Here is a 25,186-nt window from a genome sequence, read left to right as displayed (position 1 = left end):
GCACTTTGGGAGGTCGAGGCAGGCAGATTACTTGAGGTCAGGAGTTCAAGGCCAGCCTGGCCAACATGGTGAAACCCTGTCTCTGCTGAAATACAAAGTTAGCAGGGCATGGTGGCGGGTGCCTGTAATTCAGGCTACTCGGGAGGCTGAGGCAGGAGAATCACTTAAACCCAGGAGGTGGAAGCTGCAGAGAGCTGAGATCGCCCCACTGCACTCCATTCTGGGTGACAGAGTGAGACTCCATCTCAAAAAAATAAAAATAAAAATAAAAAAGGAAAGGAAAAAAAAGAAACTAGCAGGTGTAGATGATCGTCTTAGTAAACTACTACTAATAATAGTTTGTGCAAGCTGTTTTCACTTAGCAGTTTTAAATAATAAATTATAAAGATTAGATGTGGGTGTGTGTGTGTGTATATATATATGTATGTATAGAAAGCTCCAGTTATTTACAATGGAAAGAAAGAAACAGAAAGAAAACAAGAGCTGAAAATGCAGATTCATTTATTCAGCAAATAACATATGCTCAATATGTAGTTAGGTATTTAAGATGCAGAGGTCTGGAAGATGAATCTGATACTATCACAGATCTTTGAGAAGTCTGCCTTTGGGAGCAATGAAGATACACCAAAAAAAAAAAAAAATAGAAAGAAAGAAATACGTGAATTAATGTCTACGTTGCAATGGGGTATGTTAGCAGGATGCATACAGTTTTACAGAACATGGAAGGAGGGATTCATTTTACTCTCAGAGCTTAAATGATGCCTTCACAAGAAGGAGAACATTTTATTTGAACCTTGATAACTACATGGTAGTTTGTCCCTTAGAGATGTGAGTGAATGATATTCAGATTAAAGAAAAAGCAAGTGTAAGAACCTTGGGAAGTAGTTCTTGAGGTAGGGGGTGTGTGTGTAGAATCACCTCCTAGACAACATTTTAGAAATGTATTGGCATTGGTTTTAATATAAGTGGAAGGATAGTATTGGCGTTTATTCACTGACAACCTGGGGTGATAATATTTTGCATATAAAGAATTGTGACAGTTCCCATGGGACGTGTAAATGTCTTGCTGTACATTAAGGTCAATAAAAATTGACTTATATTTACCCGAGCTTATATATTTAGCATTTCACATGTGAATTCAGAGAATTTTTGCATGATTTAAATTTTACATGGTTTGAATTTTCCAGGAAGGCAACTAACTTGTAAACTAAAAGGAAACTATAATTTTTAAATTTTCGCTTTTATCAAAAGTTACTCAACATTAAAGAAAGACTAAATCACTAAGGGCAGTGGAACACTTAGCGCTTAAGTAGTTAATACAACACACTTGTATCACTGTAAGTTTGTGGCTGTTTTACTCATGGTGATTTCTATATATATATGCCTGAATTTATCTTTATTTTGGTTCTATGTATTTACATATTGATGATTTTATATTTATTACAAATTAATTTTATATTGCATATGCCTTAGATTATATTTAGGACATTATGCTGGTTATTACTAAAATTGTATTTGTAGGTTATAGTATCTATTTAATTTGTTTCAAGATAATAGTGTTTTTAAAATGTTTTAAAAAGTTGATTACCACTAACTAGGACATTTACAAACCTCAGTATAATTTAAAAAATTATAGTTGAAGGTGACACAGTATATTGGTAAGAAGAGATTTAAAATAGCAGATAAATAAAAATTAAAAGGTAGGTACCATGAACTGTTTTTGCCCCCCAATTTCATAAATTGCAATTCTAATCCCCAGTGTGATCGTGTTGGAGATGGAGTCTTTGGGATATACAGTCATACTTCACGTAACAGCTTGTTCATAATAGTTGATACTTGCTAGTGTTTACACCATACAACCCTGAATGTGCCTGATCTCATAACAGTTGATACAGGTTTTCTTTGAAATGCGATAGACTACATTACAGATAATAGACTAGTTAGCCCAGAAACAACTATCTGTATGGAAGAAATGTTGATGCATAGTAGAACTGGCAAGCCATACTGGAGATGAAAGGAAGGGTTTTACAATAAATGGAGGTAAAGTATACTTATATATATATAAATGAAATAAATCCCCTACTTCACATCATATGCAAAATAAGCACATTCCACACTGGGTATATAATTGTATAGTCAAAATGGAGCTTCAAAGAAAAAATATTGGTGAATGTCTTTCTGTTAAGTGTAAATTAGTTTTTTTGAGCAACATAGAAACCCTGCTGACTCTAAAAAAAATTGATAAATGGGCTTACATATAAAATAATTAAAGACACTTTGAGTAAAGTCAACATTTTTGATCATGGAGAAAACTATTATAATGGAAGTTAAAAGTCCAGTGAATAAATTTTATAATAGACAAGACATCTGAAGAGACAAGGAACAATCTGAAAGAAAAGTCAGATGAAATATTTGACTTAAGTATAGAGAAAAGTAAAGAGTGTGAATGAAGAAACAATGTTTGAAGAGAAAATCACTGAAATTCAAGATGCATGAGAACCCAAATTAGGATAAATGCAAAGAAAACTACTCTTAGACATATCATAGGAAAACTACTTGAAACCAAAAATGAATAGAAAGAGTTTAGGAAAGCTAAGGAATGACATTATTACTTGCAATGGGACTAAAATTAGAATGATTATGTATTTAATTTAAAAGAACGGCCGGGCGCGGTGGCTCAAGCCTGTAATCCCAGCACTTTGGGAGGCCGAGACGGGCGGATCACGAGGTCAGGAGATCGAGACCATCCTGGCTAACACGGTGAAACCCCGTCTCTACCAAAAAGTACAAAAAACTAGCCGGGCGAGGTGGCGGGCGCCTGTAGTCCCAGCTACTCGGGAGGCTGAGCCAGGAGAATGGCGTAAACCCGGGAGGCGGAGCTTGCAGTGAGCAGAGATTCGGCCACCGCACTCCAGCCTGGGTGACAGAGCGAGACTCCGTCTCAAAAAAAAAAATAAAATAAAATAAAAAAATAAAAAAATAAAAATAAAAGAACACAGCAGCACGTGGTGGCAAACACCTGTAATCCCAGCACTTTGGGAGGCCAAGGCAGGCGGATCACCTGAGGTCAGGAGTTCGAGACCAGCCTGACCAACATGGAGAACCCCCATCTCTACTAAAAATACAAAAAAAAAAAAAAAAATTAGCTAGGAGTGGTGGCGCATACCTGTAATCCCAGCTACCCGGAAGGCTAAGGCAGGAGAATAGCTTGACCCCAGGAGGTAGAGGTTGGGGTGAGCCGAGATCACGCCATTGCACTCCAGTCTAGGCAACAAGAGCAAGACTCCATCTCAAAAAAACAAGACAAAACACAACCCTAAAGACAATGAAGTGGTATCTTGAAGTACTAAAAACAAACCTTTGCCAACCATGAATTCTGTGGCTGTCATAAATATCTTGCAAGAAGAAAAGTGAAGTAAAGGCATTTTCAGGGGAAGAAAAAAGAGTGACTTTACAAATATTGACTGCATAAACCAACAATCCAACAACAGCAAGAATGATGACAATAATAATGTCTTGTTAGATTTGGAAATATATAGAATCAAAATACATAGCAAAAAATAGCAAGTAATTTAAGAAGGAGGTAATAGTACTTAAAATAATCCATAGTCTTTACATGGAAAGAAATAGGAGTTCTTGTTTCAATTATACTTTGGTAAGTTAAGAAGGATTTACTTTTATATGTCTAATTGTTGATTGACTAAAATAGTCAAGAATCTAATAATAATGGAGACATATTCTGAGAAATGCATTGTTAGGTGATTTTGTAATTATGTAAACATCGTAGTAGGCTACAAGCCTGTACAGTATGTTACTGTACTGAATTCTTCAGTGATTGCAACACAATATAATTATTTGTATATATAAACCTATCTAAACATAGAAAAGGACAGTAAAAATATGGTATTAGCATCTTATGGGACTCATATCTGTGGTCTTTAGTAAACTGAAATGTCATCATGTGATGCAAGACTATAATTATGTCATTATTGTGGAGACTTTATGATGAAATTAATGCCCTTATAAGGAAGAGAGATAGGATAGTTTAATTCTCTCTTCATCTCTCTTCTCTCTCTCTCTATCTCTGTTTTACTATCTCCTCTTTTTCCTTTTCCTAGTCAAGCTTTGTTAGTACCTTTGTGCTGCTCTATCAACATAGTTGAGACTGGGTAGTGTATGAATAATACAAATCTCTTTCTCATGTTTCTGGTGGCTAGAAAGTACAAGGTCAAGAAGCTGACAGGATTGGTGTCTGGTGAATGTTGCTCCATGCTCCCAAGATGGCACCTTGTTGCTACATCCTATGGAAAGAAGATATCCTGTGTCTTCACATAATGAAAGAGATGGAAGGGCAAGGAAGAACTCCCCTTAAACTTCAGCCATTGTATAAAGGCTCTAATTCCATTCATAGGAGTAAAGCCCTCATGAAGTAGTCACCTCCCAAAGGTGCACCTAGTTGCAATGAAGATTAAGTTTCAACATGAATTTCTGAGGGGACGCCATCACTCAAATCACAGAAAATGTGAAGAGACAAGGAGATGGCTGTCAGCAAATCGAGAAGAGCACCCTCACCAGACACGGAATCTGCCTTGATATTGGACTTCCTGGCCTCCAGCACTATGAGAAAAAATGTTTGTTTTATTAACCACCTAGTCTCTGGTATTCTGTTATAGCCGCCCAAGCTGGCTAAGACAGTAGGGAATATGGAAGCCTCACTGAAACAAAGAATACTGACTCCAGATCGATTTAAGGTCTATTAGACTCCAATAAAAAGGAAGGACGGGGTTACCTTGATTTTTACTCTTTTATGCTTATAATGCTGCTGACTAGTTAACAAGCATTTGGCTCTGTGGCCATAGCTAAACCTTAAAGCTCAAACCAATCATGATACAAGAAACAGATGCAAAGTCCTGCTACCTTGTGTCTTGCAAAACTCATGGCAGTAGATCTAGGTGGAATCTAAATCCAACCTGGAACCTTCAGAGGAAAGCTATCAGGTTTTTCAGTTCAGCTTTTATTCAGGATGTTCATATGTCCAGGTAATGACCATATGTCCAGGTAATGTTAGGATTTTACTATTATAAAAGAAAGGGAAAATGAATATTACATAACCAATAGCTGTCTCTGCCACACTGAGCATGTAACAGAAATTTGAGATGCAGTTTCTATTAAAAGATTATAGAGGCCATATATATTATGTTAATGACTATGCATGCACATGTGTATGTGTATTATTCCCATCTCATAACCAGGAGAAAACTAATTTGGCATTCAGAAAATAATAAGCCATAATTGGTCATTTACATTTCCATTATCTATTTTTTTAAAGCAGGAAAGTGATGATACACACAATGTTAATGCTAGTGACAGCTGTGATCATAATCGATAGTAGAAAGAGAGAAGAAATCCTTTAGTATAAACTTCTGATTCTAACCGCATAGCAGAGAAATAACTTATTTTACAAGTGATATCTCATTGTTTATTTCATAAAAATGCATGACCATTGTTATATAGTATTTTCTGATTACAAAGGTGATATCACAAGCAAACTATGAACACTGGAGGTAAATGAAGGCATTTTATTTTATTTCATTTTATTTATTTAATAATGATGTTTATCTGTGGTTGTAAGTGCCTAGGCATCTTTACTGTAGCTTTGATCAATTGTAGTTTCTTTGTAAATTAAGAACTAATTAAAATTATCAGTTGGAATTATTTAATGTTAATATTTACTGTAATGTTTTATATATTGTAAGAAATATATGCTATAACACAATCCTTCAACTTACACAAATACCAAGTTTTAAAACATTTATTTAAAAATAAATTTTGACCATTATCAATAACTCTTTATCCTACCTTCCCTAACTGTAAATTAGCTCTGTATTCAGCGTTCTTTATATTTTGCTCCATCTTTATTTATTAAACTTTTTTTAATATTTACTTTTTTATTTTTATTTTAAGTTCCAGGGTACATGTTCAGGATGTGCAAGTATGTTACACAGGTAAACATGTGCCATGGTGCTTTGCTGCACCGCACCTATCGACCCATCACCTAGGTATTAAGTTCAGCATGCATTAGCTATTTTTCCTAATGATCTCCCTCCCCCAATCCCACCACCTAACAGGCCCCAGTGTGTGTTTTTCCCCTCCCTGTGTAGATATGTTCTCATTATTCAATATGCAGTGTTTGGTTTTCTGTTCCTGCGTTAGTTTGCAGAGGATAAAGGCTTCCAGCTCCATCCATGTCCCTGCAAAGGACATGATCTCACTCCTTTCTATGGCTGCATAGTATTCCATGGTGTATATGTCGACATTTTATTTATCCAGTCTATCATTGATGGGCATTTGCATTGATAATGAAGACAATTTAAAAGCTTTTGATAGGATAAGATAAATTTATATGACAAAGTTTTTCTAATTTACAATCTAAATCATACAGATTGTTCATTCCCTCATCCTCCATTTCCTAAATGGGTATTGATATTTCTATTGATACTTTCCAATCTCACAGGTAAAATGGTTTATTGTGGTTTTATGTCTACTCTTTTATTAATAGTAAGGGAAAATGTATTTCTAATGTTTAATGGTTGTAGCTATCTCATTCTTTGTAAATATGGGTTTAATGCCCATATTATATTCTGCCTATTCACCATAATGTCTTTGTTCCACATCTAGTTCATAGAATTTTTTCCTGTTTTGTTGTCTTTTATCTTATTATATGGTGATTTTACTTCATAGACTTTTTTCCCTCTTCTAAATTTTATGTTCAATTACCTTTCCTTATGGAAGAGATCTGTGATTTTCAAAAATATTTTAAGCTCTCTCTAATCTTTGTAAATTGAAATTTTGCTGTTAATACCTGCGAATTCAGCAATAGATCATTTAGCTTCAGGTCGTATACTGTTCAACATTATCTATTTTCATTTAGTTTTTCTCTAATATTAATATTGAAGGATATGGAAGGTCTTGAGAAGGAAAATCATTCATTTATTTATTTGCAAAATAATTTTGTAATGAATGAGTGAATGAATGAAAATCAATAGATGTTAGAATACAATAATTAAATGTAAAATTAATTTGGTTTTCAATACCTTGGTACTTTGACACAGTAGTTAGCTAATGAAGTCTGACAACGAATTATGTAAGAAAATATTTATTAATGATTCATACGTTCTCTGATATGAAAGATAAACCCATCCCATTTGTAGTTACCTAGTGATGTATATGTAGGCAATTGATTTGCAATAATCAATTTGAATTAAAAATCAAAAAGTAGAATGTGTTCATATACTTGAAGAAATATAATTGCAGTCATCCCTTGGTATCCATGGAAAATTGGTTCCAGTATATCACTTGGATACCAAACTCTGTGGTATTGATATAAGTCATTGACATAAAATGACAGCGTTTGCATAAAACCTACACACATCTTCCCATATGCTCTAAATTATCTTGATTACCTATAAAATTTAATGCTAAATATATGGTTGTTATACTGAATTGTTTATGGAATAATGACAAGAAAATGCCTGTACGTGTTCGGTACAAGTGCAATTTATTTTAAAATATTTTTAGTCTGTGATTGGTTGAATCCACAAATGCAGAACCCATGAATATGGAGGCACAATTGTTTGAGTCACAGAAAATATGATTTTCTTGCTATTCAGAACAAGAAATCCCAAATAATTTACATATGAAGGCTCCTTTCAAACACGTCTCTCAAATATAATCTAAGAGGTTTACTCAAACTTCAGTTTATATCATTGTGAAAAAAAGTCATATTACAGAAATAAATGTCTTACTTCACAATAAGAGAGCTTGAAAAGATGAGCAAATACTGGTATTAATCTTGGAAAATCACAACTGATCATGGAAATTTTAATTGATTAGATTTATCATCTAGATTATTAATAAGTCTAAATAGTGTTGCTGATTGCATGATTTTTGGTTGTTGCAGAATTGGTAATTTAAATTATCTAATGCGGTTTTTAGAAAAAGGACTTGATCTTTAAGCCTGTGCATATAATGCTTGCAGAAAAATGATATAATATCCAAATGTAGTAAATATTCAGTTCATGGAAATATTTTTAGCACACTGAAATTTATAAGGGAAAATTTTATTTAATTACTTTTTTAAAAGGCTTCCCTTCAAAACAATACTTTCTTTCTTATTTTCCTTTTGTTTAAATCATAGAAACCAAGGAGTACTTATTTTGTCTAAGGAAGATGAATCAGGAAAATATTATGCTTACAACTTGCTACACTACACAGAGGAGCAGGAAGCAATGGCCTTGACATGTGTTTTACATTCTGACCTTGTATCCAAAGTAACAATGTTTTGACAGGACACATGCCCTGCTGGAGAAGAGATTGCCACACTTCTTTCTGTAGAGGTGATGGGATTGAATACTTAGAAGTAAAACAATTCCTAAGCATTCTTAGCTGGATGTTAATACGTATTTGCATCTTTGATTCATTTAACTTTAATATATTTATTTGATGCAAATTAAATCCACCTTTCTATTTTGCCTAGTGGTCTAACAATATCCTCCCCAAGATATAGAAAACAATGTTGCTCGGTGTTACCATCACGGTGTCCTTGAGGCATTTCATTTCAATACATGCAGAGGGAGGAATAATCAAAGACGGTGAAACAGCAAAGAGTAACAGCCTAGAAAAAAGCCAAGCTACTTTAAGAATCTTAAATGAGACACATCTAATAATGAGATGACTGCAAAATATACCATTCTGTAAAATATTACCACCTGAGTTGACCTCTGTTAATGTGTAAGATGGCAAATTAAAGCAACTTTACGTGTGGTTCTGTTAAAGCCCACTGCTGATTCAGGTATTACCAAATGTGATTTCTTATAGCATTCAAATGCCTAAAATCCACATATAAACTCCCAGTGGCAACATGAAAGAGAGGACATTTATTGCATTAGCTGTTGAGAACCCGGTTACTATTAATACAACCTTTAGGTAACTACTCTACTGAAACAGAGATTTTGTAATTATAATGTTTTTCTATATAGCCACATGGAAGGGGATGGACAAATTGACGAGTATATTCTAATCAGAACTAATATTCTACATTTGCTTTCTATTTTATACTATACAATTCAGTACATCTACTAGTTTAAAGGACAAAAATAAATATGCATTAAAATATATTTGTGTAATTTGGATAAGCAAGATGGAGGTAGTATAATTGTAGAGAAAAATATGTATGATATTGCCTCCTTAAAATACAAATGCATGTAGTGAGGCATTTATTCACTCATTTCGGATGAAAATTTGGATAGTGCTTTGAGTTTTCTGGAGAGGCTTAAGTAATTTAAAAATGGTCATATGGTTACTATGAGTTGCAAAATATATTGTACAATGAAACCTGATTTTATTATATTTCTAAAAAATGTTCGAGGTTAATTTCTAATTTACTACTTTGTCTCATCCATTTCACATGCATGTATAAAACCATAATGTTATTGGGTAAAAGTGCATCTTTGCCAGTCAGGATCTCCGGGGTCATTTATATAGTTTTCCAAAGTAAACTGTGCATAAATTAAGACATTTTTCATACAAAGTGCATTGAATAAAAATTTACTCTGTGCCAATGTAGAAGACACTGGCTGAGACTTAAGCATAAAAGATAAAATAGAAGCAATTTTCCCCAAAGACAGCAGTACAGATGAAGATATAAGATATGAACTCCAGGCTGGGCACCGTGGCTCACGCCTGTAATCCCAGTACTTTGGGAGTCTGAGGCAGGTGGATCAACTGAGGTTAGTAGTTGAAGACCAGCCTGGCCAACATGGTGAAACCCTATCTCTAGAAAAAATACAAAAATTAGCCAGGCATGGTGGTGCACACCTGTAATTTCAGCTACTTGGGAGGCTGAGACAGGAGAATTGCCTGCTACTCAGGAGGCTGAGACAAGAGAATCGCTTGAACCCAGGAGGCGAGGGTTGCAGTGAGCCAAGATTGTGCCACCGCACTCCAGCCTGAGCAACAGACCAAGACACTGTCTCAAAAAAAAAGATAAAAAAAATACCCCAATAAATAAACAGAATATTCATCCTCTTCTCTTGTTAATTAACATAATAAATATTTAGAAGATAAATAAGGATACAGAAGCTCTGAAAAGCACTCAACTTATCTGATCGAACTGATATTTATGGAAGACTCTACCCAACAAAAGCAGGAAACACATTTTTCTCAAATGCATGTGAAACATTCACTAAAATAGACCATATTGTGGCTATTTTTTTAAAAAGCCTTAGCAATTTTTTTTTTTTTTTCCCCCAGAGACAGGGTCTCCTGTTACCCAGGCAGAATATAGTCATACAATCAGAGCTCACTGTAACCTTGAACTCCTAGGCTCAAGCAATCGTCCAGGTGCACACAACTACACCTGGCTAATTTTTTTCTTTCTTTTCTTTTCTTTTTTTCTTTTCTTTTTTTTTTTTTTTTTGTACATATGGGGTCTCACTATGCTGCCTAGGCTGGTCTCAAACTCCTGGACTCAAGTGATCCTCCCACCTTGGCATCCCAAAGTGCTGGGATTATAGGCATGAGCCACCATGCCTGCCAATATTTTTTAAAGAAGATATTTTTCTGCTACTTATTTCTAGTTCTATTATAGCTACAAAGTGTGTTTTGAGACTACAATATGTTTTGTGACTATAATAGAACTAGAAATAAGCAGCTGGAAACCATCATTCTCAGCAAACTATCGCAAGAACAGAAAACCAAACACCGCATGTTCTCACTCATAGGTGGGAATTGAACAATGAGATCACTTGGACACAGAAAGGGGAACATCACACACTGGTGCCTATTGTGGGGAGGAGGGAGGGGGGAGGGATAGCATTAGGAGAAATACCTAATGTAATTGACGAGTTAATGGGTGCAGCATGCTAACATGGCACATGTATACATATGTAACAAACCTGCACGTTGTGCATATGTACCCTAGAACTTAAAGTATAAAAAAAAAAAAAAAAAGAAATAAGTAGCCAAAAAATATCTGGAAAATCCTCAATTATTGGGAAACTAAGCTACACATAGATTTAAAAATCTCATGGATCAGAGAGGGTGTCTCAAGGAAGGCTTAACATATCTTTATCAAAATGAAAGTGAAAATACAGCATCAAAATGTGTGGGATGCATCTAAAACAATTCTTAAAGTAACATAATATAGTTATTACATTAAAGAAGAAAGATCTGAAATAAATAATACAAGATTTCACCTTACGCATTATGAGAAAGAAGTTAGATTATAAGGTTAAACATAATTGTGGCACAAATAAGAAAATAATAAAGTGTAGTATTGGCAGTGAAAAAAATAGACAAATAGACCAATGGAACAGAATACAATACAGACTCCAGACATCAATCCATAAAAACCCATCAAATTACTGACAAAGGGTAAAGGCATTTCAAAGGATAAAGGATAGTTATTCCAACAGATACTTTTGGAACAACTGGACTTCATCTTTAAGAAAAGTGAATCTAGACACAGATTATATGCCTTTCACAAAAATTAACTCAAAATGTGTCACAGAACTAAACTTAAAACACAAACCTGTAACATTTCTAGAAGATGATAGATTTTCTTAGAAGAAAATCTATATGACCTTAGGTTTGTTGATGAGTTTTTAGACGTAACATCAAAACATGATCATGAAAGAAGAAAATGATTTTGTTCTTGTTTAAAATTAAAAATTTCTGCTCTGTGAAAAACACTATCCAGAGAACAAAAAGACAAGTCAATATTTTCCAAGACCGGGAGAAAATATTTGCAAACTTCAGAGCTAATAAAAGACTTGTCTCCACAATTTACAAAAAAAGGCAACAATGAGAAAACAAGCAATCTAATGTATAAATGGACAAAAGATCGTAGCAGAAACCTTACCAGAGAAGATAAACAGGTGGCAAATAAGCATATAAAAATGCTCAACATCATATGTCATTAAGAACTTTCAAATCAAAACAATGATATACCATATTAAAATGGCTTAAATTCAACAAAGTTGAAAATAAAGAAAGCTGATGAAAATAAAGAGCAGGAATTCTCATTCATTGCTGGTGGGAATTCAAAATGGTACAGCCACTTTAGGTGACAGTCTAGACATTTTCTTACAAAACTAAAATTGTCTTACCTTATAATCTATCAATTGTGTTCCTAAGTATTTACCCAGGTGAGTCGAAAACATACATCCATACAAAATCCTGCACATGAATATTTATAGCAGTTTTATTCATAAATGCCCAAAATTGGAAGAAATCAAATGTTCTTCAACAGGCAAATTGATTTAAAACTCTATAATATATTCATACAATAAAATATTACTCAGCAATAAAAAGAAATGAGCTACTGAGCTACACAAGACATGGAGGAATCTTAAGTGGCTATTGCTAGGTGAAATAAGCCAGTCTGAAATACATACAGGAGGATTCAAAATATCTAAAATTCTGGAAAATATGAAAACCATATTGATGCTAAAAATGTCAGTGTTTTCTGAGTTGGAGGGGGAGATACGGAGAAAAGGATGAGTAGTTGAAGTACAGGTGATTTTAGGGTGGGGTAACTATTCTATATGATACTGTAATGGAAGATACATGACATTACGTATTTGTCAAAATCCATGCATTTATACAACACAAAATGTAAATATTAATGTAAACTATGGTTTTCATTAATAATAATAATGTATCAGTATTAGTTAATCAATTTTGGCAAATTTATCCTGTGAAAGACAATAATAGCGGAAACATTGTGTACAGAGGTTATATAGAAATCATCTTTATAATCTACTCAATTTCTGTAAAACTAATGTTGTTCTATTAATTTTCTTAAAAATCAGAAAAAAATTTAATGACATTGAAAAGAGAAGAAAAACTACTATAGGACAGCAAGAAAATGCAAAGTTGGTTCCTTGAAAAATAAAAGTAATATTGACAAGTCTGTCAGCAATTCTGACCAATATAAAGGAAATATAAATACAAAAGAATATATAAAAATTCAGACTATGTAAAACAGTAAGGAGAGCAGGAAGGCTCTCTTACAGACCCCACAGACACTGAGTATAACAAGATAATATGTCAAAACATCAAATGCCCATAATTTTGACAATTTAATTGAAATGGACTAATTTCTTGAAACAAATAAATTCTCATAGCTCATTCAGGTTGAAATGCATAACCTGAATAATCTCATACGTCTTAGACAAATTTAATTTAAAGTTAAATACCTTCTACCAGAGAAAATACTATTAATAGCTGAAATATCTGGGCTTAAAATGTCTAGCAAACATTTAAGAATAAAATAATATTAATTCTACAAATCTTTTCCAGAAAATAGGTGAGACAAGGATAATTTTCAGCTCATTTAATGAGATCAGAATTACTCTTATGCCAAAGCCATACAAATATATTTCTAGGAGAAAGTGACCCAGATATGTAGTTTTCTGGGTCAAACTACCAACAAAAGGCAGCCCAAATAGACTCATTTCTCACCCAGATTTTACAAGAGTCCATCTGAAAACACCAGCAAACTTCACATTACAAACAAGGGGAGTCAATGAGCCCCACTAATAATAAGCAGTCACGGGAAGCACTCTTTTTCCCTACTTAGTCAAAGACTCTATGACCTAAGGAAAGATGCTGCACCAGCAAGAGGGGCCCTGATAAAACAAGCTCCTGGCCCAGGCAGTCTCTTTGGTTCCATTGGCTTGTGTCCCCTGGCTCTCCAGGAGACACTGGTAGCTGGATAGCACCAGCAAAGAGGATCCAGACACAATAAGCAACTTAGCCCAGAAAGTCTTTTTGTCCACGTGAGCTTAAGACTCCCTCTCTTGCTTAGAGACACTGGAAAGACTGAAGGACATTGGCAAAGAAATCACTCAGAGATCACAAGCAGAACAACAAGGGAAACTTCTCTGAGCCTAAGAAGCCCCTGCCCTGATCAAAGCTGTCAGGGTGGTGAAGGGACACCACATAGAAACGTGCTAAAACAAGAACCTCATCGTTCCAGTCAGGCTGCGACTCTTCTGCCTGTGGTAGAGATGCCAGACAGCCCATCCTATAAAAACTTATTTTGCCAAGTCAGGCAGCACAAGCAGGGACAGGTAGGAACCTCAGTAAAACAAAGTAGGCCACAATATCACTGAAATGGCTTTAAAAATTAAAATTCTATCAGAACCACAGATACAAATGTACGCCTGTACCTGCATGCTAAATCTAAAGAGTCATGCCTGCTAAAAAGAAAAAAAAAAAAAAACCTGCAAGAATCAATTACAAAATTTCTTCAAAATATAAAAAAAAAATGTCAGCAAAGAAATAGGTAGTAGTTATATGAAAGACCTAGATAGAAATTACAGAATAGCAGAAACAAAATAGACTGAAAACATCAGCAGAGTCTAAGGGGTTTGGGGGATTGTACCTAATAATTTGGCATGTATATTATCAGATTTCCCAAAGACTAGGAGAGAGTAGGGATGAAAACATATTCAAAGTAATAATAGTTGAAAATTTCCCAAATTCAATGAAAGACACAAACCTACAGATTCAAGAAGTAGAATGTCAAATGAGATAAATTCTAAGAAATCCATGCCAAGTCACATAATAATTAAACCTTTGAAAACCAAATACAAATTAAAAATCTTGATGGCAACCAGGGAGAAACAATGCATTACCTAGAGAGGACCACTAAATCAAATGACAGTGCCTATCCAAAATCGTGGAGTCCAGAACAAGAGGCACTATATTTTTCAAGAGAAAAAACAACCCTATCAATTGTGAATTCTACATCTTCAAAAACGCTCCTTTATGAATAAAAGTAAAATAGACATTCACATATGAAGAAAAACTTAAATATGTGTAGCTAGCAAACCTACTTTTAAGGATTAGCTCAAGGAAGTTACTCATAAAGACAGGACACAATGAGAGAAAAACTCTTAAAGTATCAGAAAAGAAAAACAACAGTAAAAGCAGAAATGTGGGTGTATAAAATAGATTTTTTTCCCTTAATATTTTAAATCACATTTAATGATTGAAACAAAAATTATACTACCATCTAATACTCAAGACAATAATATTTGAAAGTGGGAAATGTACATTAAATGGGATTAGAGATGTAAATTGAACCAAAAAGGACCTAGATGGAAGTGAGATTTTCATTAGTTGATATTATTAGTTTGTGATGTGTCACAGTTTTAATTATAATATCCAGAGTAAGTACCACTAAAACTATATGAAGAAATAAACTCAAAGACACTATAAATAAATCAAGAGAAACAAAGGAACTAGAAACAGAGGAACCAAACAGCCAGCAAATAATACAATAAGCGACTTAAGTGCTAACATTTCAATAATTACCTTAAATGGAAATAGTCTAAATATACCAATCAAAAGAAAGAAATTGGAATAAAATACACACCCCCACACAAATACAATAATACATTGCTTAAAAGTATGTTCCTTCAAATTGACTCCAGCTATTAAAAGGGTGTCAAGAGAATACTATAGTTAACTTTATGTTTACATACTTATGTGTTAAGTTAGGAGTAAACCAATTACTCAAAACCACAAACTATTAAAACTCAATCAAGATGGAATAGCTAATCCAGGTGGTTCTCTAATCATTAAAAGAATTAAGTTTTAATTAGAATATTCTAAAAGGAAATCTAGATAGTTTCCTGTTTTATCACTGTAGCAGTGTAAAAACTTTTAAAACAGTATTAACACCAATACCCTGAAAGAAATAATACAGAGAGCTCCCATATACACATTTCATATACACATTGTAGTACAAAGTCACAACAAGACTATTGACGTAATAAAATCAACAGATCTTATTCACATTTTCCCAGTTTAGCTACTACTCCCTTGTATGTGTATGTACATTTAGTTCTGTAGAACAGAGTAAGTATCCTTCACTGGGTAAATGTAAATATTTTTCAACACATGTAAGAAAAGGAACAGTTCCCAATTCATTTTAGGACACAGCATTGTCATGATTCTAAAACCATAGAGAGTATCATAAAAAATAAAATCAAGAAAAACTATAGAACAATATGTCTCATAAACATAGAAGTAAATATCCTCAAATATAATGGAAAATCAAATCAAGCAATGTACAAAAGGAATTATGAACCATGAACAAAGTGTAGTTTATTGCAAGGATGCCAGACTGATTCAAAATTCAAAAATCAGTCAGTATAATCACCATATCAAATGTTTAGAAAAGAAATGTTGTGTGAAAATATCAACTGATACATGAAAAGCATTTTTTAAAATTCAACATCCATTCTGAACAAAACGTCTCTAAGTTAGAATTAGTAGGGAATTATTTCAACTTGATAATTAGCATCTAGAAAAGCTACAGCTATTAACATAATTAAAGGTCAAAGATGGAGTGTGCCCCCCAAATCAAGAACAATGCAAGGATGTTTGCTCTCATCACTATTATTCAAAATAGTACTTATACAACATAAAGTGATTATAGTCACTGCAATAAGGCAAGAAAAATAATTAGAAAGGTGTAAAGGTTGGAAACAAACTGGTATAATCAATATCACGGTTGCGATATAGAAAATCTGAAGGAATCTACAAAAGCCTAATAGAACCAGTAAGTGAGTTCATCAGGGTTGCTGATTACAAAAGCAACAAAGAAACATTAATTGCATTTTGTGTAAACGATTATATAAAAAGTTTTAAAAATGTCATTCATAATATTTCAAAAGAAATGAAATATCTCAAGCATATACTTTAAAATGTTTGCACAAATTTTATATGCTGAATGTTAACAAATATAGATGAAATAAATCAAATAAGATTGAATAAATGAAGAGACATACTGTATTCATATATTGGAAGACTCAACAAAGTACAGGTGTCATTTTTTCTCAGTGTTCTATAAGCATAATACTATTTCTATCAAGATCTCATCCAGTTTCTTGTACAAATAGATAAGCTTATCATACTATCTAGCATTGCTGAAACAGCCTTGACAAAGAAAAATAAAGTATATGACACTATTCAATATTAAGCCTTATTATACAGTGACAGTAGCTAAGACGGTGATAGATGCATAGATAGATACATAGATCAATGGAACAGAGTAGAGTACCTAAAATTAGACCTACACAAATAAGCGCCTCTTATTTTTCACAAATTTTCAAAAGAAATTCAGTTCATTAGAGGAAGAAAACCCTTTTCAACAACAGGTGCTGGAGCTGGAGCAATGAGACATCCATACAAAAAATAAGAAAGAAAGAAAGAAAAAAGAACATCAGTCTAAACCTTACTTATACCTCATACAAAAAAAAACTAAAAGTTGATATTGGACAGTTTCTTAATAAACTAAACAAGCAAATTCCATGTAACCAGAACTTATACTCTTTAGCATTTTCAAAAGAAAATTATGCTCAAAAAATTTGTAAATAAATGTTCATACTAGATTAATTTGTGAGAGCTAATAACTGAGAATGGACCAATATCCTTCATTGGGTAAATGCTTAAACAAACAGTGGTACATACATACCATGAAATATCAGTAATAAAAAAGAAATATATGACTAATATGTTCAACACTTGGATGAAACTGCAGAAAATTATGCTGAATGATTTTTAAAATCCCAGTGGTATACATACTCTATGATTCCATCTATATGGCATTTCGAAATGATATTATTTTTAAAATAGAGAACAACTGAGAGGTTGTTGGGGTGAGGAACAGAGGTGGGACCACAGAAGAGGATGTAGCTATAAAAGACTAACACAAGAGATCCTTGTGATGATGCAGCTTTTCAGAATCTTCATCAAAATGGTGGTTGGACAAAAATACGCAAGTGATCAACTACAGAACCAAATCTACAGACACATGAAAATAATAAATAAATAGTAGTAAAACTGGGATGGTGTGAATAAGAACTGTGAATTTGATTACCCTTAATATTCTGGTTGTGACTTTTTACTATAGTTTTACAAAATAATGCCACTCTGGAAAATATGCATATGGGAGCTCTTTGTGTTACCTCTTACTACTGCCTGTGAATTTCTACTTATCTCAATAAAAATCCCCATATTCAGTTGGTTGTGATGCTGTATACTTAACAACAACAAAAAAGAAAAGAACAAAAAAGTCCTGATGAATGAAATCAAAGAGCTAAATAAATGAAGAGGTACTCTATGGGTAGAGATTGGATCAATCGATATTATTAAAATGTCAATTCTCCAAAATTTAAACAAATCAGTCAAAATCCCAGAAGGGTTTCTTTCAGATATCATCAAGTTAATTTAAAACATACATGAAGATAAAAAGGATCTAGAAGAGCCAAAATAATTTTCAAATAAGTTACAGTAGTCAACAGAGTGTGCCCACACAAATACAGTAAGTGACTTTTAACAAAGGTACAAAGGCAGCTCAATAGAGAATGAAGAGTCTTGAAGAAATCATAGTGGAACAAATGGATGTCCACATGTAAAACCACATGAACCTTGACACATACCTCACAGTTCAAAGGAAAGAAAACACAAAACTCAAAGTGGGTCATAGACTCTAATAAAAAGTATAAAAATATAAGATATATTTATAGAAGAAAATATAGGAGAAACCCTATGTGACCTTAGATTAAGCAAGAGTCTTTAAGTATGGCACCGACAGCACAATTCGGAAAAGAAAAATATTGATATATTTGAGTCTAGCAAAATCAAAACTTGTGCTTTGCCAAAGACACTCTTAATAGAATGAAAAGGTAAGCCACAGACTGAGATATACATATTGGGAAATTATAACTTTCCTGGATTTATACCAGGAAAATATAAACTTTTAAAACTCATAAGAAAAAAAAAAAAACTGGGCAAAACGTCTGAATAGACTTTTTGTTAAAGATGACATACAGAAGATAAGTGATGTACAAAAGAAGTTCAACATCATTAGTCATTAGAGTCATCAAATAAAATCTCAAGAAATCTCTGAATCATCTAAGTATTTTCTCATTCTCTTTCTCTCTTCTTTCTTAACTCTCACCTTACTGTTCTTTTTTCTTTTTTAATGTTATGAAGAGACATAAATTATACTTTTAAGCAAATAGTAGTTACAAATCGTTAAACCAAAAGCAATAAGCACAGTGTTCCTTGCTTGGCAGATTGTTTTTGTAACATTTTTTGGTGACTATTTATTCAGGAAGCTGTATGAGAAAACATTCAATGCACATACACTGGTTCACTTTTTGTGGTGTCTTAGCTTGAAAAATTCACTTATATTGAGAAAATAAACAGCAAACAGAAATTATGAGAATTTGCTATAAATTTCCATCAGTAACATTAAAGAGGATATTTATATCATATAAGGCAAAGTCCGAAAATAGTATATATAGCAAATAGGGCCAAATAGAGTAGCAAAACAAGATGTATTGAGTACATTAAATTAAATTATATATGTATATAAATAGTGCTTAATTATTATGTACACATATAAATGTATGTCTATATAGAAATATGGAAATATATATTTATAAATGTATAGGTGTACATATACACATTTATATAGAGTTCTGGTATATTAAATTGCCTTTAGAATTCATGATATAATTTTTATATTTTAGTTTATATTTTGTGTTACTGAATATCTTGACTATTCAAAACAAATGTATATACGTATTTAACATATTAAAAATAATCAAATGCCTATTTCTGTTTTATGTACTTTTAAGCTGCAAAATATTTTGCACCTTTGTTATATTCTTATGTTAACTTCATTTATTTTTCACTATATATCTATTTATTATTTGCGGTGTCATACACTGATAGTATTTCACACATGTGATTTATCTTAAATGGTTTTTACTATCCAAAATAATTCTAGGTCTGAGGTAAAATGACCCTCTTTGATTCCTCCAGCACACTGCATTTCATAAACTATATGATATAGTTCTGTTGCTGTGATATACCGGCTCATCAATCTTAAGAAAGTATGAGTTACGATGAACTCAGAGTTCTTTAAGTCAAAACATGTAATTATTTTTATACAGCAGATAAAGCATAATGTAGGGGTAGAAGAGGTGACTCATTGGAGACCATAGCCACTCTGCATATATGCTGCTCCCAGCATCTAAACACTTTCTTTTCTTCCCTTAGTTCTTCCTACTCTCTCCCACGCGACAATCACTGTTGATCTTCAAGCACTGATCTTCAGAATTCCTTCACTGTTAGCCATTTGCTTTCAAATAATGGTGTTTAATTGTGGGAAAGTTAAAAAAAAAAGTACTTGTGGTGGTTAATTGTAGGTGTCAATCTGACTAGATTAAGAAATAGCCAGAGAACTGGTAAAGTGTTATTTAGGGGCGTGTCTGTGAGGGCACTTCCAGAAGAGATTTTGTGTAAGTATGAGTGGAGTAAGTAGGGACTGTCTGCCCTCAATGTGGTTGGGTACCATTCAATGACTGTAGACCCCAGAAGCAGCAAAAACAGAGGAAAGGTGAACTGTGCTCTCTGTATCTCCTGGAGCTTGGATACACTCTTCTCCTACCCTTGAACATCAGAGCTCTAGGTTCTTTGGCCTTTGGACTCCAGGATCTATATTAGTGCCCTGCCAGGTTCTCAGGCGTTCAGCCTTAAACTGAGCCATGCTACCGGCAACCCAGGGTCTCTGGCTTGCAGATGGCCTGTAGTGGAAGTTCTCAGTCTCCATAATCATGTGATTAATTTCCCTAATAAATCCCGTCTCTATCTCTACATGTATGTCTATCTATCTATCTATCTATCTATCTATCTATCTATCTATCTATCTCTCTATCTATCTATCTATCTATCTACCTACCTACCTACCTACCTGTCTGTCTGTCTGTCATCTATCTGTCTGTCCATCCATGCTATTAGTTCTGTCTTTCTGGAGACCCCTGACTAATCCAGTGCTTAAGGAGAACTCTTAGAGTCAAATATGAGTTGTATTTCTGTGTCTGCTGATATTTATATAACCTTTTGCAGATTTCTTAACCCTGATTTCTGATTTTTAGTACTGAAATAAGTTCTGCAAGTTATTTTAGATAATGTATACAAAAGGATTAACACTGCCTGTCATAAAGACTAAACGGTGTCATTATATTTATGTGTTAATTTTCTTGTTATTTTGTGTTTGGTTATTGTGTCTTAAAGACAATCATTACTATTGGGGATAGTCTTGCTTTAAAATATTTATAACTAATAATAATGAGAAAGACATACGTTACTAGATATTTCTGATTTTCTAAATAAGAGTGCCCTTATTTTCTGGAAAGAAAGAGTATAGACGGTAGGTACAAAATGTACATATATGTACATTTTTAATAGCTTTCAACTATTTTGAAGAAAATATTTTTCAAATCAAAGGCATTATATCAAACCTGCCATCCTCTACTTTATATATATTAAGGAATAATGAAAAAAATGGAGAATAAACCATGTGGGAACAAACAACAAATAGGGAACTGCTTATCATTGCAGTTTTAGTAGAATCATAAATGAGAATTTTTCTTCTATTTTTAAGTTTTGGCTGAGGTCACATACTGGAGAGAAAAGCCCAATTTTTAAACACACTTAAAAAAGAGAGAGAAAGATCCATTCCCTTTCTAAAAAGCAGATAAAATAATGAATGCAAACTTTTCTCATCTTCCAACTCTTGGCACTGTAATAGTACAGTAACTTAAATGTTACTTAAAGCAAAGGGAAAAATAATTTAGATGAAATTCACAAGAGCAGAGCACACTGGGAAAACTACACTTGCTACAATGAGAATAGAGTGTTTCACATCAATTCTTCCATGAAAAACAATTTAAAAAGCTGAGCAATTGATTGCAAATATTTCTGAATACTATCAAGGAAACAGGTATTTCCAAAGAAAGGAGAGTTTCAGAATTTGAATCAAAGAGCAAAAGAATTCCAGAGGGCAAGGCTGGTGTTTGATATTGTATTCCTGTTTGAAATATCTGTCCATCTCAAAACTGTGAGACAGATACACAGAAGTTCAGCAAACTCAACCTACACACAGAACTGGGATGGGGGGGGGAATCATTAAAAAAAAATAAAGCTCAAAGTCAAATAAAAATGAAGTGCATTGATAATAACTCCAGACTTTCCCATTGGAACTAATGTTAAGATGAACCAAACATAGAACAGCCCTTTCAGGACTAAAGTCAGCTTCAAATGACTTCAGTTACTGAGTAGGAACATGTGATCTATAATTACTAACGCTTTTTGATGAAAGCAAAACTGCATTTTCAACAATTCTTTCTTTGAATATGCTTTCATCCCTACTCTCTCTTAGTCTCTGCAGAATCTGATAACATACATGCCAAATCTTTAGATACAATCCCCAAAATCCCTTAGACTGTGTTGATAATTTTTTCAGTCTATTTCGTCCCTGCTATTCTGCCATATCTATCTGATTCTTTCAAATAAAATAAAACAGAGAAAACCTCAAGTTGTTGGAACACTTTCGTAATAAAAAGATTTGGCTAAAAGGCAATACAGAAAATAGGCAGTAGAATCACAGTTATAGCATATTCAGAAAATAAGTTTATCACATAATAAATTCAAAATAATGTTCAATACATTTAACATGAATTAAAGATAAAGTGGAGATATTCAACAGAGGATATAAAATTATGAAAAAAATTATTAAATAGAAATTCTGGAACTTAGAATAACTGAAATTTAAAACTCAATAAATGAATTTAATAGCTGAATAGAAACAGATACAATCAAAATAAATGAATTGGAAGAAACTATTAATCTGCATTAATCCCAGATATAGTCAAAAGAATACATGAAAATTATGTCGCTCAAAAAGAGAGGAATGAGAAAATGAAGTAGAAGTTTAATTTTCAGGAGATAATTTCTGGTGATTTTTCAAAACTGAACAATGAAATCAAGTCACAGATAAGAGAAACACTATAAATTTTAAGTTAGGTAAATACCAGTTTAAACAAAACAAATCAAAACAAAAACTAGCCTAATCACAATAAAACTCTGACAACTAAACAATGTAATAACGTCTTAAAAGCAGCCAGAGACTAAAGAAAAATATTACCTTTAAAGCACAACAAAAACTCAAGAGTTAATTCCTCCCCATAAATAATAAAAGTCAGGAGACAAAGTAATAATATCTTTAATAGGCTAGAAAATAACTGCCATCCAAGAATGTACAAGAATAATAAAATAACACATAACTATCTTGGTAATACATAGAGATAATGATATAAATAAAAGGAAAAAGAAGATGGATGTTACAGGTAATTTCCAAACATGACTCTGAGCAATTCCTCCCTTCTCTGTTCCTCACACCAAGAGATGGAGGTTATTCCCCTTTTCCATGAATCAGTTGCTTTCACCAATGAAATATAGTAGAGACCACAGATTGAAAATTCTCGCAGGCATGGTGACTCATGCCTGAAATCCCAGCACTTTGGGAGGCTGAGGCAGGTGGATCACTTGAGGTTTTGTGTTCGAGACACACTGGGCAACATGGTGAAACCACATCTCTACTAAAATACAAAAATTAGCCAGGAGTATTGGCGCACACTTTTAGTCCTAGCTACTTGGGAGGCTGAGGGAAGAGAATTGCTTGAGCCTGGGAGGTGGAGGCTGCAGTGAGCCGAGATCGCACACCTCTGAACTCCAACTTGGGCTACAGCGGAGTGAGACTCCGTCTCATCAAAAAAAAAGAAAAGAAAAGAAAAGATCTGAGCCCAGACTAGACCTTACGAAGCTTGTCATCTTTCACTGTCATTCCTCTTGGATCAGTCACAACTGTGATGTCCTCCCCTGGAACCTAGCCACAATATTGCAGTAAGCTCCGGTCATGAGAATAAGCCATTTGTAGAAAACTACAGTGTTCCACTTAAAAGCCCCAGCTGAGTTCCCAGGTGACACTGAACATCAACTGTCAGGCATGTGAGTGAACCATCGTGGATATTCCAGGCCAGACAAGCCCTCATGTAACTGGCCCCAATGCTCCAGATGATACCACAAAGAACAGAATAACCACCTACTATACCTAGTCCACTGGCCTTGAAAATTACAAGGAAAACTATAATGGTTGTTGCTTTAAAATATTGTTTTGTGGGAGAATTACCTGCACTGCAGTAGATAATTGAAACAGCAAGAGAGTAGAGGAAGTATTAGAGAAGCACAATGATAAATAGAAAGTAACAGTATTGTAGATTTGAATGCAAATGTGTCAGTAATTACATGAAATGCAAATGAACTAAGTATTCTAACTAGAAGACAAAAATTGTCAGATTGGATTAAAATAAAACAATATATGTTTCTTACAAGAGACACACTTTAAATAAAAGGATATAGAAAGGTTAAAAGTAAAATAATGAGAAAAAAAGGAGATCAAGTATGCAAAAACTAATGACAATAATCTTCATATAATTGTGCTAATATTTGTCCAAGTAGATTTTAAAGCAAGAAACATTAGTTAGCATGAAAACTAACACTGCATAATTATAAAGGCTGAGTCCACTAAGAAGATAAAAACAATTCTAAAATACAAAAATTAGCCTAATAAAATAATAAATAATAAAACAACTGAAAATTCATAATTATAGTGGGTGATTTTAATTCTCAACAAAAGAGAGAACATCCAGAACAAAACAATAAAAGCAAGAGACTTTTTTTACTAAAAGATTTCATGTTATTTTCAAGTACACAGAAAACATTTATCAAAATAAATCATATTTTGAACCATAAGAATCTGAAATGATTGAAACCATTCAGAATATGTTCTCTGACTACACCTAAATTAAATTAAAAATAAAATAAAATAAAAAACACTAGAAAGTTTACATTATTGAAACATAAGCAATTCATTCTAAATAACTAATATGTCAAAGAAAAAGGTCACAATTTTAGTTAGAAAACATTATGAATTTGATAACAAAAATACTACATATCAGAATTAGAGGAAAGTTTATAAACAAGCAAATTTATTATTATGGTAGAAAAACAAAAAGCTGATATCCTGGATATGGATTCTAAAAAGTTAAAAAAAAAAAAAAAAAAAGAACAGAAAATGAAATCCAAACAAAGGGGGCCAACCTCATGGTGATAACTGAGCTCTGGCTCTGAGTTCGTGGCGATCTAATTATTTAAAAACGTGTGGCACCTCGCCCCTGCACTCTTTCTCTTGCTC

The 25,186-nt window shown here is 33.3% G+C and overlaps 1 protein-coding gene across 1 annotated transcript in view; it reads right to left on the bottom strand.

The window, feature by feature from the left end:
- The window catches only part of LOC126941192 (uncharacterized), a 75,806-nt gene that overhangs the window by 12,680 nt on the left and 37,940 nt on the right, over positions 1-25,186 (bottom strand). The window contains exon 2 of the mRNA XM_050767515.1: positions 3,167-3,289. Coding sequence (XP_050623472.1) covers positions 3,167-3,289 — 123 coding nt within the window. The remainder of the gene's footprint in view (positions 1-3,166; positions 3,290-25,186) is intronic.

The sequence above is a fragment of the Macaca thibetana genome, chromosome 18, assembly GCF_024542745.1.
Source record: "Macaca thibetana thibetana isolate TM-01 chromosome 18, ASM2454274v1, whole genome shotgun sequence".
Classification (NCBI taxonomy): Eukaryota; Metazoa; Chordata; class Mammalia; order Primates; family Cercopithecidae; genus Macaca; species Macaca thibetana.
Note: the sequence above shows the minus strand (reverse complement) of the source record. Positions and strands in the feature narration are given on the sequence as shown.